This window comes from Arachis hypogaea, chromosome 5 (assembly GCF_003086295.3).
Source record: "Arachis hypogaea cultivar Tifrunner chromosome 5, arahy.Tifrunner.gnm2.J5K5, whole genome shotgun sequence".
Lineage (NCBI taxonomy): Eukaryota > Viridiplantae > Streptophyta > Magnoliopsida > Fabales > Fabaceae > Arachis > Arachis hypogaea.
Window position 1 is genome coordinate 114,300,880 of NC_092040.1, and position 19,453 is coordinate 114,320,332.

Sequence of the window (19,453 nt, forward strand, 5' to 3'; positions counted from 1 at the left end):
GAAGGGAATCTTATGTTTGGAAGAGTATATGTCGAGCCTGGGATATCCTGAAGGAAGGTTTTATTTGGTGTATTAGGATTTGGAACAGAACTTTTGGTTTTCAAAAATGAGAAGAGAGGGGCGACTGTCAAGAGATGGATTATGTTCACATTTCTTATTCGAATCTCATGATCTTGGACCTTTGGTTATCTGGACAGTAGAACCTTGAGAATATCTATTTTCCTCTGAATCACTCTCTGCAGAGAAACATTAACTCTTACAACCCGGATGTTCAAGCTGGTTCAGAGGTCGGTTGGTGTTGGACTGGTGCGGTTTCAAAGGTTTATGATGCTCGTAGTGGTTATTTGTGGCTCAGTAAAAAGATATTTAGTTGGGAGGATAGGGGTAATTGGCTTTGGCTTTGGTGTCAACATGTTCCGGAAAAGCACACATTTTTGACCTGGCTATGTCTTTGGGAGACTCTTCCTACTGCTGCATTTCATTTTATGAGGGGCATTTCGCACACGAATAGCTGTCCACGATGTTTCTCAGGTCAGGAATCGGTTTTACATTGTATTCGGGATTATCTAAAAGTCCAACTAGTTTGGCAAGCTTTAGGAATCTCCGATCAACCAGTGGATTTGATGAGTTGGTTCTTACATAACAGCAAACAGGGCCCCTTTAGATTCTTTTCTGGTCTCTGGTAGATTTGGCATTCGAGGAATAACGAGATCTTTCATCCTCATGAGCATTGGACCACAGACAAGGTAATTGGTACAGCTTTGTCCTTGGAAAAGGAGCTTCGAAATATTTTTGAGTTGCAATGCCTGTCTATCCCCTCCACCATTAGTGGCTCTTGGATTCCCCCTCAATGGGTACCTTTAAGATTAATTGTGATGCTAGCTATCCTGGCAATGGTGCTCGAGTTAGTTTTGCTTGTGTTAGCAGAGATTGGAAGGAAATGTGGCAACGAGGCTGTCTGGAAACAACTGAGAGTCGTAGCATTTTGCAATGAGAGTTGTTTGCTATTTGGAGAGGCTTTCTTTTAGTATGGGACTTGGGACAAAGAGACATTATATGTGAAGCTGACTGTGTAGAGACTTTTACTATTGTCAATAGTTTACAGGATTGCTCTGGGTTTATTGATCATTTGGTGTTAAAAATTCGAGATATCATGTTTTGGAAATGGCGTGCTGATCTTCGGTTGATCTTGAGAGATGCAAATACAATAACAGATATCATGGCAAAGACGACAATGAGGATCCTTTCTCCCCAAGTGGAGCTTCCGTTGCCATGAAAGGAGTTTAAAAATAGTATTCAGCAAAACTGTATTTCTTAAGCAGTTTCTTGTTTATTTTTTTTAGTTGTTATTTATTTTTTTTTAAATTACAAAAAAAATATTAATAAAAATAATTTTTTTTAATAGTGTAAATATCAAATATTTTACCTACGAGTGCATCAAAATATATATATTTCATTGGTGGCATCAGCAATTGCTATGTCAGAGCGCATTGCAAGTTGCAACCCCGTTATTTTCAAATTCCAAAATAGTAAAGGAACAGCTTTTGTAATTGTCAACAAGTAGATAAATTTATTTGCACAACTTTAATATATATTGCCATTATTAATTGTGTTGGATTAGAAACAGTAAACCAGCTTATATAATTCATTGAACAAAAATTTATTTATACACAAAAATTAGTTATTAAAATTAGTCATTAATATATTTGTATATAAATATACATATAATTTAATTTATTTTTAATATATATTTATATTCTACCATGCATTTTATATTGATGACTGACTTTGATAACTGATTTTAATATATACGTAACATAACTCTTCATTAAAAATGTGTGATTCATTGTCTAAAGTTTTTGCAATAGAGTTATCCGTGGGGTTAGAAATACTGGAAATTTTGAAGAGATAATATTTAATTTAGTTCCTAAACTTATATGTGAGTCTCAATTTAGTCCTTGAGATTTCGATTGTCTTTATTTAATCCCCAAATTTTGTGAACATAACTCATATTAGTCCTTGAAACATTTTTTAAGGTACAAACGTTAATGGAATACTATCGTGAACAACTGGATGTGACACTAAACTTTATAAAATGATGTCGTTTTAGTTTTGACACTCAAATAATCCAAAAACATCGTAAATGGTGTTTATTAAACTTTTACCTAACAAAATAAGTAATATGATGCCATTTTTGAACTATTTAAATACTAAAACCAAAATTGTATCATTTTACAAGTTTTAACGTGACATCTAATATTCTATAATAGTGCCTCATTAATGTTTTATACTAAAAATCATCTCAGGGATTAATACGAGGCACATTTATAAACTTTAGGGACTAAATAAAATCAATTGAAACTTCGAAAATTAAATTGAGACTCGCATGTAAGTTTAAGGATCAAATTGAGTATTATCTCTATTTTAAACTATACAATTTGATCGGAGAGTTGTTGTTAGAATTCTTTTTTAAACTAAAAATAAATAAGATATATATACGCTCTAACATTCAAGTTAATTAATAAATATTACAAATGTATAATCTATGAATATTGAAATAAAGAAAAAAAGAAAAATAAAAAATAGGTTGTCCTAGAAAAGAAAACAAGCCGTTTAGAAGATGGAATTTTCCTGAATTTAAGCTACTAATATAATTTATAATATGGTGTAATTATTTGGTTATTTATGGCCTTTGATAGAATAGCTTATTAAAATTATCAATTATATTAAAGCTTGAGTTATGGCTTGCGTAATTTTCTTTTGGTGACTCGGCTTGCGTAATTGCATATCATAAACTAAACATTTAGTTTAACAAAGGTTTAATTATTCTGTTGATCCCTATAATTTCGTAAAATTTTCAATTAAATTTTTATACTTTTTTTTAATTGAGTTCCTACACTAATTTTTTTTTCAATTAAGTCATTCTTAGTAGTAATTGGCTTAATTTTATAGGGATCAACTAAAAAAAAAAGAATTGATATAATGACCTAAATAAAAAAAAAGTGTAAGGACCCAATTAAAATTTTTTTTGATGCAATAATTCAATTAAAAGGAAAAAAAGTATAGAGACCTAATTAAAAATTTCGCAAAACTATAGAGACTAACAGAATAATTAAACCTTTAATAAAAAGTGTTATCTATATATTAAAAATTAATTATTAAATCAATTATTATATATTTATTATATATATATGTGTTATTTCAGATATTTTTAATATATATTTTATATAAATAACTAATTTAATAGTTAATTTTTTTATACACATACACATGTAGCATGATTGGACTTTAATATGCGCATTGCATATATAGGAGTACATTATATCCAACAAACCTACTGGATGCCTTTAAAAACTTTTATCTTATTTTAATGGCTATGGTAAGATTCAACTAAAATAAACTAGTAAGACCATAATCAAAGGAATCAACCCAGATATTATTAGTTTATATTTTCAAGTGAAGACACATGAATTGCGTGGCTAAAAGCATTTCATTCTAAAATCGTCATGGAATTCATTAGTTGGATATTAACTTATAAGAATCCACCCGGCGGGGGGGGGGGGGGGGGGGGCGCAGGGATGCGTTATGAATACAGAATTGAAAATTTGCAACTAGTTTAATTTATCTTTGGGAATAGTTTAATTTTTAATATATGGTGCTCCACACATACAATCATTATTTACCAGTCAATTTCTTTGGAGATATTATTATTCAGTGCACAGCAAGGGTACGGCGTAAGCAAGAAGCATAGTATGTGTGTGTCATGCATGTGTGTTTTTATCCAAATAAATAATGGAGCTAGCCTAAGGGGGCCACCGTGACACATTATTTAAATGAGAATCAAGATAATATAAATAATAATAACAGTAATAAAAAGTAATTTAACCACAATAATGAACCTATTTTCTTTGTTAAGAAATGGCTATTGGCTATGGACTAGCTAGATATATATAGTTATATACTTTGTGAAAATGGTGGGTCACTGCAAGAAAACTGACCAAGCGACGGATTATTTGTGGCGACTTGTGAAACCATCGCTAAACGGTTTGCCAGCACCCGTATAGACAGTAGTTTCTAATAAGGGTAGCAGCAACAATCCTATCTGCAAATATCTAATCTGGTCGGATCAGATTGAGTACAAAGCGGGTTGATTTACTGGTTAAATAAGATATGAATTGAGACTCAATCTTATTTAGAGGCTAGAATGTTGAATTAAAAACCTTTCATTTATATAAAAAGCCTTTAATCATTAAATCAGGATTTTTAATTAAAAATTTAGTATTTTTGTATATATAAAAACCAAATTTATTTAGTGATATAAATACTAAAGTATAATTCTAAAATCTCATCAAATTATTGAATATTACATTTTGTTTATGACTTACGAATAGGGTCGAATAGAGTTAGCGCTAACATGTTATTAATCTGTGAGTAAGGTATGATTGAGTTAACTCAGTTAACTTATTTAACGACTCTCATCAATCAATTTCACATAAAATTAATTGCACCTGAATTTCTACCGTATCACATATTCACATGTCCGTATTAATAAATAAAAGTATTGATAAGTATACATTAATAATAATACATCTGTATAGGACCTGATTTTTCCTTTTGTTTCTTTAAGTATTCTCTTTTTAATATCTTTATAAGTGATGTTCAATAATATAATGATTACTCATGTGTGTACATTGATAAAGCTGTTCAGTGCACCAGTACTTTGGTGAATCAACCTAGTTTTGCATAATTTATAGCTCTTTAGAGTCCTCAAAAGACAAAGGATTTGTATAATTATATAAAATCCTAAGTTTAAACCTCATCCCATTGATATCCGCATAGAAGTGTAAGTGGTTTGTGCTATGAAGTGTTTGCATCACAAACACCACCACTTCGTCTTTGATAAGCCTAAGAAGTTATCATCTTTCCATTAGCTAAATAGGTGCAAGGTGCCTATGGCCCAATAAGTGGTCCTTTAGCATTTTATTTTTCTAATATTGCTTTTCTTTGTCCATCTGAGTTGAAAGCTATTTTGATGATTCAATCATAATAGTGGGCTTGTTTGACCTAAATTTATATTTGTATGAATTGACCTTGTCCTATAACTATTATCATTGTCCCCCAAGTATAAGGTTTTTTCTTTTTCTTTTTAAAGCTCATATAGTTGTTATTAGGAATTTTAAATCACTCCTTTTTAATTTTTCTCTAAACTTCAAATAAATTGTGTTTTCAAGAATAAAATATATATTCCAATTACATCCAAAAAAAGGGGAGAAATAAAAAATATACACATCTCTCCAAATATATCAGGCTTTTTTTTTTCTTTTTATATGTAGTAGTTGAGGTATATAGCATTTTTTTTTAAATTATATCTGTAATAGATAAATAATACATACATAAATTATTTGAATCATAGTGTACTGTGTACATGGGTTGGACCTCCAGAGGGGTTTGTTTCTGTTAATGGCATATATGCTGTTCTACTTTTGAATCATGTTCGTGAAGCTTATCTCTATAGATTCGCCTATAAATCTTCTTAATTACTAAATGATTTTATGTTTTTGGTTTTCCTTCTTAAAAATGTTAATCTCTTTACTTCAATTAGCATTTAGGATGGTGTTTAAGAATATGTGAGGATAATAAATATTATGTTCATGTTTAGAGTTTTGACCTTTGCTTGAGATATGCACAGTGGAACCAAACAAGTGAATGAATGAATATGAATGTATTCTAGTGAAACCTTCACAGATTCCAGATGCTAACAAAAAAGTCATAAGAAAAGAACAAGATCCTTATCCATATGGAGGTGGTGGTGTTCCTAAAAATGTCAAAATTTGACTCAGAAAACTCGACTGAAATTATTCCTAGTTCACTTTGTGAGAAAATTCAACACGCATACACACATATTTGGTCCATGAATTTATCTCCACCAAAGATATCTTCTCCTTTAGACAACATAGACTTGGTGTGCCCGATTTCAAACAAATTAGAAGCAAACACCAAGAAAAGAGTTTTGCTTAACACACACACCAGATTGGTCGAGTAGTAGGCAAATCCAAACTGGGATCAAATGGTCATTGTAATCCTAGGCTAAAACTTAAATGATCTTAACAGCATTTCACAGAATCTTAAACTTAAGCCTACTTTTAATGGAAACTTCATAATTAAAGCCTTTGATATTGCATATTAATTACATTTAAGAATGCAGATACAGTAATACAGTGTAATTTCAACAAAAACTAGTGAGCTTCAGTGCTAAGTAGGTTTTTCATTATAATTCTGCAGCAAAATTCTATATACACTCCTCAAACATTCACAATCTTATTTGGAAAGCTACCAAATAACAAGTTAAGACATATATTCTTTTCCCAGTAGCTCAAATTCTACACAAATTGCTTACAAAGCTGTATTGAGTACTAATAATAGTACAAGGTCATGAACTAATTTTCAAGAAGCAGTTCAAGGAATAGCATCCTGTAATCCTATTTTCACATGTTAAAAGATAAATTAACATATCAGCTTATATCATATAACAAGCTATATCACTGGGCCAATTTGATTAGAATCAAGTCCATAGTCCATACTTAGCTTGAAGGTTAAGATTCATCAGCATGATCATAAAACACCAAACTGCTAGTTTTCTAAATTGTAAACATCTAAATCAAGCTTATCAGAGCAACATCAGCGAAAATCTTGCAAAGAGAAAAAGTAATAACATATAATGATACAATTTTCAAGTTTACAACACAGCAAAGAGTTTACAATTAACAAAAACAATAATAAAAGCTCATCATCATCATCAACATACATACCCTTGAAGCACAGAGAATGATCAAGGCACAGCATTGAGCCTCCCTTCAAACACGAAACCTCGGTACAGCCCTTCGCCGTTTCCCGGCAAGTGATCGATCCACCGCCACTCTCCTCCTACCTTTCTGCTGCTCCCGGACCGATCCCAAAGCGCCAATTTCTTCCCGATCCGCTTCGCTGAGAAGCAAACCCTGTCTCCGCCTCCAAAAACCTTGAACTTGCTGGACTCCCTGAAGCACCGGAACATCTCAGGCGGCATCCTCCCTGCCTCCTCCCAGTCCATCGTCGTCAAATCAAGCCGCAGAATCAAGATCGTCGAGCACGGCGCGTTCAGCGAGAACGACGACTTCAATCCCCCAACCATCAGCACTGTCGCGCGACCTCCATCGCCGCCGTTGTCTCGAACCAGTCTCGGCCTCTTCAATATATCAAACACGTCACCCCACTCGTGCCGCTCCAGCCTGCTCCACGTCTGAAACGCCGCGTGTGGCGGCGCAGCCGCCGCAAAGAGCTTCCACTGGCTCCGCCACGGCGAGCCGACGTCGCAGAGCGCAAGGACGCGGTCTCCGACGAGGACCGGACTCCGTGGCTTCGCAGGAAGATTGGAGGAGAATTTCATCCACTGGTGGTTGCTGTCGCCGGAGAAATAGAGGGCGGCGAGTTCGGTGAGGACCATAACGCGGTTAGAGGAGTCAACGAGGACGGAGCCATGGCGCGACCAAGCGGAGCCGAGGTGAGGGAGGAGGCGGAAGTGGCGCGTGAGTGGATTGCAGGCGATTAGGGATTTGGTGTTGTCGGAGGGGGAAAGAGCCCAGAGGTAGAGGAGGCCGTGGGAGGAGGCGACAGGGTTGGGGTTTCGGAAGGGGAGGAAGGTGAGGGGGAAGCGGAGCCAGCGGTTGAGGTCGGGGTCGAAGAGGTGGAGGGAGGAGGAAGGGTGGTGGTGGTGGTGCGGGTGGCGGAGGGCAAGGAGGTGGAGCGGAGGGAGGGTGGTGGAGAGGAGGGTGAGGAAGGAAGGCGTGGAGAGAAGGGCGTTAAAGAACTTGGAGAGTGTACGGCAGATTATGACCTGCCGGAGTGGGAGGCTGGAGAAGATCTGGTGCAGTGTGTCCTGTGGGAGGCGGTAGATCAGCGGGTCGTCTTCCTCCATGTCGTGGGGGGCAAAGAGGTAATTAAACTAGTGTCTCATGTCAACTACTACTATAAGCAAAATGCCTAAACCTAAGTTCTTTTTTTGTTATGGGTTAAAGTTTTCAAAGACGTGAGAATGTGTTATTTTGTTGTCCAGTTTTGGTGGATATCTGGACTGACACACACCCACCTGTATCAGTTCCACTATCCAATAACTACATCACTACATCCATTTTGTACTTTCTCTCTAAAAGGGGCAATCATCAAATGAGGATGCCACCCATAAAAAAAAAGGTTAATAGTTTTCCATACATAAATTTTAATTTTTAAGTTGAATTATATTATTGTGATTGTATTATTTAGCTTATTTCTTAACTTCTATTATTCTTTCATTTTTATTCATGGATAAATATTCATCTTCAAAATCTATAAATAAGATCCATAATGAAAGTAAAGTATCAACTTGGCATGTATACAAATAGATATGGGAATTGAAAATTATTTCCTCAACTTTTCTCTCAAATAATATTTTTAAGTATAATTAGACTAATGTACACATTTTCTTAACTCCAAAAGTTGAACTCATAACTTTTAAGATTTAGTATATATATATATATTTATCATTTTAATTAATTTCTCAAAGTTGGATAATTATCATAGAAATTACCTACTATTAGATGATAAATTAAAATATTACACAGTTGGGAAATTATAAATCTCATAAAAAAACGTGTTCAATACTTTATGCAATTAAATATTTTCATATTATAAGTTATTTGGATAATCTAATAGGAAGAGATTTATTATATGATAATTTTTCATGGTCCGGCTTAGGTACAAATATTCTTTCCTCTCTCTTTCCTTTGTTTACAAACACTAGTCTTTTGGAATTTTTTATTAACGGGTTATTTTAGTTGGCTGATTTTAAAATATCCACATTCAAGTTTACTAGTGGTGGTTAGTTGAACCCATTCATACTTTTCTCATTATTTATCTTATTTTCTTGTTTAACAAAAATAAAATGTTTTGTCTCCATCAAACGCAAAAGGATGGAATTGTTGCACTAAAGGATGGATTTGAAAATATAACTTATTGTATAAGATGTCATGTGTATTATTTTTGCCAAGATATCAAATATAAAAATGTTCTGATATACATAAAAAATTCCAAACTCTGATTCTATTTGCTCTTATTTCTCAAGTGCTGGGTATATTGCTTCTACATTTAAGGTATAAACTCTTCAAAGTTATTTATATATATATATATATATATATATATATATATATATATATATACCCAATACATAAAGAAAAAAATAAATAAACCTCTAATTTTTTAATTTGAAGATATATAAATTTTTTATTAATTAAAAATATAAAAACGTTTCTAGTTTTTTAAAATGTGAAATATTTAAATTTTTTTATCTAAAATATATAAAAACAAATAAATTTTTCAGAGAGATTTAGATATCTCGTGTTTTAGAAAATGGGAAACGTTTTTGTATTTTTTGTTAATCGAAAATTTATTTATCTTTAAAATAAACTATTAGGGACTTTTTTGTCATTTTCTTCTAAGAGAAAATCTTAAGGATAGTCATTTTATTAAAATCTAGTCAACATTTAACCATTTCTAGTCACCAAAAAAAAAAAGAGTATGTAATTCTACATCATTAGATATAATTTCACACAATTAAAAATATTAATGATAACTAATTGATGGTTACAAATTACAAAATATACTGACCCTAGCAGTACTGTTTTCTCTAATATATAAATTACAATTAAATACAAGAAAGTTGAGATTAACTTGAGTTATACTTTACATGAATACTAGATAGAGTTTATAATATATTAAACTAGTTAGTCACAGCATCTTAACAAAATTTTGCAAGTGATCTACCAATAATGCATGCTACATTTGTCAAATTTTTATACTGCTAAAAAATCCTGAATATCTCTCATGCAGCTATAAAGTAGAAATTCTTTTGCAGCATAAAATATTGCACACGTTTATGGTGCAATTTTATTACTAGTTTTTATCAACAAAAGCATTATTGATGAGTACTCACTTTACATCAGAAATTTTCCCATGTTTTCCATGAAAATCTACAGTGTCTTAGTCAAAATTTTGATGTATAAGTACACGGTACTCACCTTCAAACTTTACCATCACACAGAAACAAAACACATTTTCATTATACAAATCCTAAGTTCCTAACATTACATAACAATGGCCAGAATTTCTTCATTTCTTGCACTCTTTTTCCTTCTCTTTGCATTTACCATAAAATTTAAGTGTGTCATTGCAGGTACTGTGTTTGATACAGATAATAGCCCTGTAAAAAATGGCGGCAACTACTATGTTCTTCCGGTTTCTGAGGGTGAGGGTGGTGGAGTTACCATTGCTAGCATTGGTTTGAAACTCACTCTTGCTGTTGTCCAAAATCCCTCACAGAATATCCTTGGATTGCCGGTTACTATATCGAATTCGGACGGAACAATGGTCATCCAAACAGACGGGTTTGTTTCTATCAAGTTCACCAATTTAGGTGACTCATCCACTTGGATTGTTGTCTTGGATGACTCTGCCAATATGTGGTATGTAGCCATTGGCAATGCTCAGGACTACTTGAGTGATCGAATTCGAACCGGGAGTTTCAAGATTAATTACTATAATGATGGTTACAAGTTTGTTTTCTGTAGTGATAGCAATACCTCAGATTGTGAAGATGTTGGGATATACACTGATGGTTATGGAAATAATCGTTTAGCTCTCAATGGAGCAGCATTTGCAATTCAGTTCCAGAGTGTGGAGAAAGGTCTTGCAGCCTATTAATTAGTATTTTCTTCTGTTATTATAGATTATGATCATGAATAAAGATTAAAAAAACCTTGTATTTGATGTAATGTTTATAAATCTTAGGTTGTTCTGAGCTATAATCAAAGCCACTTCAGTTTGTTATCCCAAGTTTAAGAATTGTTATGTTTCACTTTTTATTGAATGTTAAATTATGCAATGAATGTAAAAATGTGTTGAGAAAAAGGGAAGCATATAAAGATGATGTATAAGTTGAAGTGCACTATTTTATTGTTACTTTCTTTATTAGCTATCATCTGTTACATACTGCTAAATATAATTATATACACAATGCAGCTATTTCTCTAAGGATTGGTCCATTTCTTTGAAACTGATAAAGAATGAAAGAGAATGCACTAATCCTTAGAGAATAGTTGAATCTTGTGATTGGTTATCTTGCCCCATAGACAACTCTAGTTGTTCCTGATTTTCCTTTGCTGTGTAAGCTTCAATGGTTTGCTTTCTGGATACTAAGAGGAATAGTTTTTTACAGTGGCTCCACCAACACAGGATACTTGTTCTTTGGCATCCTCACAAGTGTTGGTTGAACTGAATCATCTCTATCTAGAGGCTTCCACCTGTGACATCAACTTTGGTTATATATAGAGAACATAAATAAACAAGGAAAAATGGTTAATATAGTTGTGAAATGAGATTATATTCTCCATTGCTTTGTGATCTTACTTGTATCTGGTAACAAGGTGGTGGATGAAGACACAGATTTCAATCTTGGCAAGGTTCATTCCAGGACACATACGTGGTCCACTACCAAATCCAAGAAAGCTGAAAGGCCTTAAGGGATCCTGAAATTTTTAAAAAGATTAGTATTTTGTATTTGTATATATTGATCTATGTGAACAGTCTCACTGTAGACATAATACATGATAGAATTCAATAATGTCGTTTAATTCATGCAGCCGATTCCACATAAGGCTTTTTTGTTGTTGTATACATTGATCCAAGAATGCATAAATTAGTGTAAGTAAGGGGTAATTAGGAGTTCCTTGAGAAGGAAGGAACTTACATCAAATCTTGAGGGGTCAAAGTTTTGAGGATCTGGAAACACTTCAGGGTCATGGTGTATAGAAACAACATCAAGATTAACTGACCAACCTTTCTTAATTTTATATCCTACACAATCCAACATCAACTTTGTATGTTGCACAAATCACAACCATTTCAATAGGACACAAACCACAAATGTTTTGTATGTAATGCCATACCATCAACTTCAAAATCCTGGGATGCTTTTCTTGAATACCAAGGCAATATCGTCGCTCGTCGAAGGGTTTCGCTGATCACCTGGAATTGAAATTTACCAGTAACTAAGATCAATTGTGAAATCTTAGAAGCTAGAATGGAAGCTCATAGACTAATATGTGCACATGTTATGCTCACTTTGGCTGTGTAAGGCATGTTATTAACTTCAGACCATGTAAGATCTGTTCCACTCTTTCTATTTGCAATGATTCCTCTATGTTCCTCCTGCAAAAGAAATCATGCATTTAACATATCGAAAACTATTCAAACCACAGAATAGGACACTAAGACAGAGACATGAAAATGTGTTTAGACCCTGAGTTGTTCAAGGACATGAGGATTTTCTTCAAGAAATTTGATGAGCCATGTTAGAGCAGCAGTTGTGGTATCATGTCCTGCAACCAACAATGTTAGTACATTGTCCTTCAACTGTTTGTCAGTGAGTTTGTTCTCATCATCTTCTCCTTCTGCTCCTCCTTTGCTATGCTTCATGATCAAGGACTCCAAGAAATCTTGCTGAAACTCCTGGCCACTTCTTCGCCTCGCAATTATAGAATCCAACATCTCATACATCCTATCTCGAGCCTGCGCATGAATATCAATGTCTTTGAATCAAAGCAATGGAAATGCAGTCATCAGTGGCCAGTTACATAGATTTTGATACCTTGATACCGTGATGGAAAGCAGTTCCTGGAAGCTTGATAGGCATGGAGGAAAATGAAGAAGAGATAATCTTGAAATTCGACCGAAACTTCTCTTGCTCCTCACTTGTTGGCTCTAAGCTCATGATCATATGTCCAATCACTTTCAAAGTAAACTGCAATGTTCGAATCAAATAAAATAAAGTTCTAAATTTTCTTGGTAAAATACTGAAAACAGAAAACGATAATGTCACTCAACTGTGGAAGCTTCTTCAAGAACAAGGACTTTTCTTCCTTGCCAATGATCTAAGGTTTGCATTGCTTGAGTATTGATGAAGTGAAAATATTTTTTAAGGCCATCAATTGACAAAGGTTCAGCAATGAGCCTCCTTAGCCTTTTGTGTGGTTCTCCATTGGTTTGCAACAAGCTAGTGGGGCCAAGAACTTGTTGGCCAGTGTAGAACAAGTTCAAGCTCACAATCCCATCCTTGCCAGTTAGTAATATCTTGCTTGCTTCTCTCCCTGTCATGAACACTGTGAACCTCCCCAATACAAAGCTCTTGAATACCTTTCCATATCTGTAACAAGACACAAAATATCACATCAAAACAAAAACTTAGGCCTCTTGAGTCTTTAGTTAGTGTTTTTATGTTTTTATCTCTTTTTTTTCAAACATTTTGTGAGAAAAACAATAAAAATAATAAAGTTTTGTTTCTCTCATTACTTTTTGTTTAGACATTTTTTTTTTACAAATTTTGGAAATGAAAAAAAAAACCCCTAAAAATCAAAATGAAAACTTATATCAAACAAGCTTTAAAATTCTTTTCTTGTTTTTATTTTTACTCTTACTTTTTATATTAATTTTTATAACATTCTAAAAATATGAAAGAAAATAAAAAGAATGTGATATTTTCAAAAAATTATACTAAAACCAAAAATGAAAACAAAATGTGATGTCTACATCAATGTGAACCCACCTTTTTACAAAATTTGAAAAAAAAAAACTTTTATTTTATATTTCTTTTTCTCTTTGTTTCTCCTACTACATAATGATCATCAACACAGAAAATAGATACACATAACATTATGATTGGCATATATATATAATGGTATAATGTTGTAAATTGTGATGCTATGTGTTATGACTCGATTAATATTGGGCTGCTTAATTAGTTGGTTAGCATATTAGAGTTAGGAATATAAATAAAAATATTGAGTCATTGTATGATCACAATGAATTAATGAATTGATATTGAACTGTTACCTCTGTTGTCTGTTGTGCATGAAGCTAAATATGCCTGATGGACTTGAAAAGTCAGAGATGAATGAGAGAGTCTCACCCAAAATTGGCCATCCAAGGTTTCCTGGGATGCCTTTCATTTCCTTAGGAGAACGTGTAACATACATCAACACCACAATTGATACTACAAACAATGAAACGATCAAGAAGATAACCAAATTGATGACCCCCATTATTGTCATCATTGTGAATTTGATCAATGAAATGTTTCCAATGTTACTACACAAACATTGAACACTTTGCTCAATACCAAGTATTTGAATTTTACTTATATATATGCCGTCCAAGTACTGCAGGCCAATATTAATAGTTTCAGAAGGTGACGCCATGCATGCATAGTGTTCCAATATTCCAATGTTCTTTATTGGTATCTCCACTATGAATGAATCATAGAGAGTCTTTCATTGTTCTTGGTGGTGTCATATGATGTTGATTGCTAAGTTGACACAAGCTTGTTTGGTGGCAATTCATGACATCTTTGAAAAATGCAAATAATCTTCAATTTGCCGTCCTTGGGAAAGCTATATATTAGTATTATTTTTAAAATGGATATAACCAATAATCATTTTTTTCTTTTTATTGAAAAGAAAAAAGTTTGACCTACACTAAGGGTCCAAAATATGATGACCTACTCAATTGAATTTCTTGATTTTCAAGAGATTTATTTATAAAACTTTACAACTATAGCCAACATAATGAATATTCCTCTAACAAAAAAATGAAAATAAAAAATAATGAATAGTCAATGGTTTCGGCTCCATAGATAAGACCTTCACAATATCCTGAGTCAAATATATATACATAGTCTTGTGAGTCCAATAGTCAATAATGATTTTCGCTATATCCAATGTACACAACAATAATGAACTTTATATTAGTACATTATGCAACAAAGGAACTATGTAACTTTGAATCCTTATCCTTTATGTGCCTCACTTTTTTTCATATATAAAGGGTAGGGCGGCAACAGTCTCAGACTACAAGGAACAAGGTCCATATTTTGGAGTTATTATAAGGTCATCCTTGTCTTGATCTTAATAAATAATTATTATGATAATAACATTTGAACCAAATAATGACAACTCCTAGGGAATATCTTCAAAAGCAGTTATGATATGATTTCACTAAAGTATTGTTAAATTTACATGACAAACTTGACCAGAATAATTCCTACAATTATTGGCATAAGACACAATCCTTATTGAGATATAATTAATCTTTTAATTATTAGTTAGCTTTATCAAAGTTTAAACTTTGATGTCCTCACCGACACTTGTTGATGTTGATTTCAATAACATCAATGTAGGTGGCTGATGTTGAACCATGTTTCATTTTTATAGATTTTATTATTCTTGCTAAATAATAATTTTCAATGAAAATCTTAAAAACCAGTAATAATGACTTTTTCCAAATACTGATTAAAGATATATGTATATATTATTCAATTATTTTCCCAGTAGAAATTACATAAAATCATGCACTTACCACAACCTGCTATGTAATTACCAGAAGCTGTTACACTTGATTCACCATCTACGATCATCTTGTCCTTCTACATCTCTATGTTAAATTGTGACTTCAACAACAAGGAACCATAAATCATATTTCACATGATATACTTCTAAGAAACTGAAATGTACAAGGATAACCTTCACAAGCTTCACATGTCATACATATATATTTATGTGTGTGTATATAATGTACAAGATATATTACTTGAGATGAATATTCCCTGTAACAACCTTTTTTACTTCATGCAACTATGAGCTACTTCTTCTGATTGAAGTCCATGAAGCTCGGGCGTCGCTGCCCGTGCTGCCCTTGGAAAGGCTGATCAGAGGGATGAGGAGGCACGCCGACCTGCTGCTGTTGCGGCGGAGGATGATTACTCAGCTGTTGCATGGCTAATTGAGAAGCCAATTGAGAGAACATACCACCAAAATTATGGTTACCACCACTCATAGCACCCAAGCGGTTACTCTGTTCCCTAAGGCGCTGCAATTCTTCCTTCAATGCCGAATTGAGATCTGCGAGCAAGCATACAAAAAGGCAACCGATGACTTCTTTTCCAAGAAACTGAAGATATTTTATGTTAGGATTCTCCAATTATAGTGAACAATTTTGGAAACTGATGAACTTGAAGTACATAAGATCATTGATATTTAAAAAACAAAAAAACAGTGAAATCATTGAGATTTGTTATTTATTGAATTCAATATTCTATTATGATAAAGCACAAAACCATGAATATACCTTCTCTAAGCTGTGCTTCTTGTTCCATAGCCTCCAACCGCAGTTTGAGCTCCTTATTCTCCGCAGTTAAATCTGTCGTGTCTCTCTGCATCGCGCGAGATATTGTACAAGAATTGGACATAACTAGAAATATCGAAAAAACTAATGCTACACACTGAAAATTCGACAAAATTCAGCTAGATTTCGCAGACTACACATCCATCTCAGAGTTAATGAGAATAACATCTTATTTTGCTGAAAATATAGACAAAAATGCAGGGGTTTCATTTCACTTTCTTAAACATAATTGCAGTTACAAGGCCTCAAGTTTATAACTGTTACTAAGTTCCTAAAATGCTAATTCTTTTTCCTAAGGACCCCTTTTTGGGAAATAATTCACAACTGATTTCAACAGTATCTGTTTGCTCCTTTAGGTATAAATAAACATAAAAGATTTGTGTGCTAACTGCTAAGAGGAAAAATGCAAGAAAAACAGATATGTATTGAATAATTCTTGTCATTTCATGAAATGAAAAATGTTTAGAACCCCACAAAGGAAAAAGCAGAGTGAGATATTTTTGTAGGGTTTCCATAAATAGTTGTGACCACAAATCTAACAACCTGTATAGAAAGAATGTATATCCACATCACTGTTAATGATAGATTAATGAGGGGGCTTCCATCATCATTGATCAATCAATCAATCAAACACTAGTAAGAACAAGTTACCAAATTTTGATGTTCATCTAAAAAGTTACACAAAGTGAGATTGAAAATAAAATGAAAGGACATGATAGATAGAATTATACAAACCTGGAGCATGGTAAGTTGAGCAGAGAGGTTAGTTGCTTCGGTCTGAAGAGTCTGCACCTTCTTCTCAAGCTCACTTGTGTACCGAATCTTTCTCTCCTTTGATCTTGCAGCTGATTGTCTATTCGCAAGAATCCTACAAACACCAACAACCATTTTTCATTTACATTATTATCATTTTATTAATTACAAGGCGAGCACAATTAGCATCATAAATTCCGCTTAAACTATTAATAGCTTTTATTGAATTAATAATAATAATAATAACAAGAGGTGTTATGTAGATACTCGAATTCAGTTATGAATTCAGTTAAGAAATCAGTTACTACGTATTTGTAGACTCAAAAGATATGAAGAAGAAGGAGGAGGAACCTCTTGGCTCGCTTAGGGTCAATAAGAGCAAGCTCAGCGAGCTTATCAGGTGCCATGGCTTTCTTCACACCATCCATCATCGATGACTCAGCTTCAAACGAAGTCGTTGATGATCCATCCATCGAATTACTATGCCGGTGATGCCCAACTCTTCTCTCTCCTCCTCCACCGCCACTTTTCCCGCCTGACTTCTCCTCTCCGGCGCCGCCGAACCCGAAGCCATCGAAGAAGTCCGAGTCGACTGACAAGCTCCGTAGGTGCCCGATCGGAGCACCGCCACCGGCTCTTCCCATCCCGCTCTGACCGCTAGACTCATCGGAATCGATAGCCATGGGGATTCCGCCGCTTGCGGTGGCGGGGGTCGGAAGTGGAAGAGGAGAAGGGAGGTTGGAGATGTCGAGGTCGGAAGGGTCGAAGAGGAGGAGGTCGTCGAAGTTTCCGGCGAAGCGGAAAGAGGTGTCGGAGTGGGAGCGGCGGTGGTGGGAGCCTCGCTCCGGCATGCGTTCTATCTCTACGGTGGTGGCCGGAGGTGGCTTTCCCATGAACTTCGGGTCCATCTAAATAATTATTAGTAATAAAATAAAACAAAAAAAATAGAAATAAGAAATAGGAAGTATATATATCTTTTTTTAATTTGTTGAGAAAGTGGAAAAAAAGTGAGTGATAGAAGAAGAAAGGAAAGAAGAAGAATAAGAAGGAGAAGGTTGTGGTTGTTGTTGTTGGGTTGGGTTGGGTGGGTGGTTGTGTTTGTATGTTAGAGGAAGGAAAACCAAGTAACAACAGCAGACATAACACATTTGACTTTCTTTTCTTTGTTGGATGCCAAAAGTTTAGGGGAAGTGTCCTTTCCTCACTGGGTCATCAAATTATGCATTATCTCACTTTACAAATCAATCAAATTACTAGAATGTGAATGTGAATGTGAATGTGGCTATGCCCTTGTTCTTTTCGCTTGCCTTTCTTTTCATTACTTTTTATCTCCCTTTAATCACTACCCTCTTGAGGAAAATATACCACCAAAATTATACTTCTACTTTAAAAAAAAAAGAGTACACAAACTCATCTGGAAATTCATCAATATTATATCTAGCTTTTAATCAACATTCGAATCCCTTGATTTATTTAATTCTATTACAACATATAAAGGTGACTATTTTTTTTATTTATATTTATATTTGATCTTCTCAATCACTTTTTCCATCTTTTTATACCAAATTCGTAAACTTTAGAAAATTCCACTCACTTTTCTTTTACTCTTCCAAGAAAAAAAAAATGAATGCTATGGTGCCTAAAAGATGTTGCTTATTTATTAAAAAAGGTTAAAAATAATATTTAATTTAAAAAATATAACAATAAATAATTATTAAAAAATCAAAATTTACTATAAAATATAAGTTAGACAAAATTTAGACACCAACTCATAGGACCATAGAATTGGCAAAAAAAATGCAACTCCTCGTCTCCAAAGTCAAGATTCTTAGGTATTCTATGCTAGAGGATTCTCTCCATAGTGAAGTATGTGATAGATAATGCACATCAAGGGATAAGCATCTCTAAAGGAGGCTTTTTTTTGTTTCTTTTTTTGGGCTATAGTCCTTCATTGTTATATTTTGGGCTAGAATTTTTTTTTTGTTGTCAGTGGGTAGAGATGTTAAATTTAGTGCATCTTATTATTGGGCTTATCCATATAAAGATATTGGAACAATTTATATCAAGCCCAGCCCAATTCCAGCTTTCAACCAAGAAAAAAAAATGTAATTACACTTGAGAGCTCCATTTGGTGTCACTCTTTTTTTTTTAAAAAAACACTAAAATCAACTACTAAAATTAGTCATAATAAAATACTTGTATACAAATATATAATTTAATTTATTTTTAATATTTATTTTATTCTACATTAATTACTTATTTTAATATATAGGGAGCAGATTATTTATTTAGAAAGGGAGTGTTTGGTGTGTTTAACAGAAAAAATGTCATGACCAAACAAATTCAATAAAGTGTTAATATATAATTAGATATAAATTTAATTTTCAGATATTACACC

At 33.6% G+C, this 19,453-nt stretch overlaps 4 protein-coding genes across 5 annotated transcripts; 1 reads left to right on the top strand and 3 right to left on the bottom strand.

Annotated features, from left to right (window-relative positions):
• Nucleotides 1-6,690: 6,690 nt before the first annotated feature.
• Nucleotides 6,691-8,207, bottom strand: LOC112802972 (SKP1-interacting partner 15). The gene has a single exon (XM_025846411.3). It carries the CDS (start codon nt 7,952-7,954, stop codon nt 6,830-6,832), a length of 1,125 nt encoding a protein of 374 aa, XP_025702196.1. The 5' UTR covers nt 7,955-8,207; the 3' UTR covers nt 6,691-6,829.
• Nucleotides 8,208-10,040: 1,833 nt separating this feature from the next.
• LOC112802974 (trypsin inhibitor-like) lies at nt 10,041-11,014 on the top strand. The gene has a single exon (XM_025846413.2). It carries the CDS (start codon nt 10,165-10,167, stop codon nt 10,768-10,770), a length of 606 nt encoding a protein of 201 aa, XP_025702198.1. The 5' UTR covers nt 10,041-10,164; the 3' UTR covers nt 10,771-11,014.
• On the bottom strand, nt 11,001-15,610 carry LOC112802971 (abscisic acid 8'-hydroxylase 3). The gene is made up of 10 exons (XM_025846410.3): nt 15,478-15,610; nt 13,957-14,774; nt 12,952-13,270; nt 12,716-12,868; nt 12,367-12,636; nt 12,190-12,276; nt 12,015-12,093; nt 11,816-11,922; nt 11,476-11,594; nt 11,001-11,369 (listed from the first exon to the last, which is right to left on the bottom strand). The coding sequence occupies exons 2-10, from the start codon at nt 14,319-14,321 to the stop codon at nt 11,279-11,281; spliced, it is 1,590 nt and encodes a 529-aa protein (XP_025702195.1). The 5' UTR covers nt 14,322-14,774; nt 15,478-15,610; the 3' UTR covers nt 11,001-11,278.
• On the bottom strand, nt 15,405-18,930 carry LOC112802973 (transcription factor VIP1). Of its 2 annotated transcripts, XM_072236440.1 has the most exons (5): nt 17,407-18,930; nt 17,038-17,170; nt 16,246-16,330; nt 15,735-16,019; nt 15,405-15,568 (listed from the first exon to the last, which is right to left on the bottom strand). In XM_072236440.1, the coding sequence occupies exons 1-4, from the start codon at nt 17,961-17,963 to the stop codon at nt 15,760-15,762; spliced, it is 1,035 nt and encodes a 344-aa protein (XP_072092541.1). In that variant the 5' UTR covers nt 17,964-18,930; the 3' UTR covers nt 15,405-15,568; nt 15,735-15,759. The 2 variants fall into 2 exon arrangements, with proteins under 2 accessions (XP_072092541.1, XP_025702197.1); XM_025846412.3 differs by having other exon boundaries at nt 15,405-16,019.
• Between the last annotated feature and the right edge of the window lie 523 nt (nt 18,931-19,453).

What these genes read in the sequence shown, in the direction of transcription:
- LOC112802972 (XM_025846411.3), bottom strand. Translation starts at nt 7,954, where the DNA reads ATGGAGGAAGACGACCCGCTGATCTACCGCCTCCCACAGGACACACTG.
- LOC112802971 (XM_025846410.3), bottom strand. Translation starts at nt 14,321, where the DNA reads ATGGCGTCACCTTCTGAAACTATTAATATTGGCCTGCAGTACTTGGAC. An exon ending in TTCTTGAAGAAGCTTCCACA is followed by an intron (nt 12,869 to 12,951) that starts GTTGAGTGACAT and finishes CGAACATTGCAG; the next exon opens with TTTACTTTGAAAGTGATTGG. An exon ending in ATGTCCTTGAACAACTCAGG is followed by an intron (nt 12,277 to 12,366) that starts GTCTAAACACAT and finishes TTTCTTTTGCAG; the next exon opens with GAGGAACATAGAGGAATCAT.
- LOC112802974 (XM_025846413.2), top strand. Translation starts at nt 10,165, where the DNA reads ATGGCCAGAATTTCTTCATTTCTTGCACTCTTTTTCCTTCTCTTTGCA.
- LOC112802973 (XM_072236440.1), bottom strand. Translation starts at nt 17,963, where the DNA reads ATGGACCCGAAGTTCATGGGAAAGCCACCTCCGGCCACCACCGTAGAG. An exon ending in GACCCTAAGCGAGCCAAGAG is followed by an intron (nt 17,171 to 17,406) that starts GTTCCTCCTCCT and finishes TGGTGTTTGTAG; the next exon opens with GATTCTTGCGAATAGACAAT. An exon ending in AGAAGCACAGCTTAGAGAAG is followed by an intron (nt 16,020 to 16,245) that starts GTATATTCATGG and finishes GCTTGCTCGCAG; the next exon opens with ATCTCAATTCGGCATTGAAG.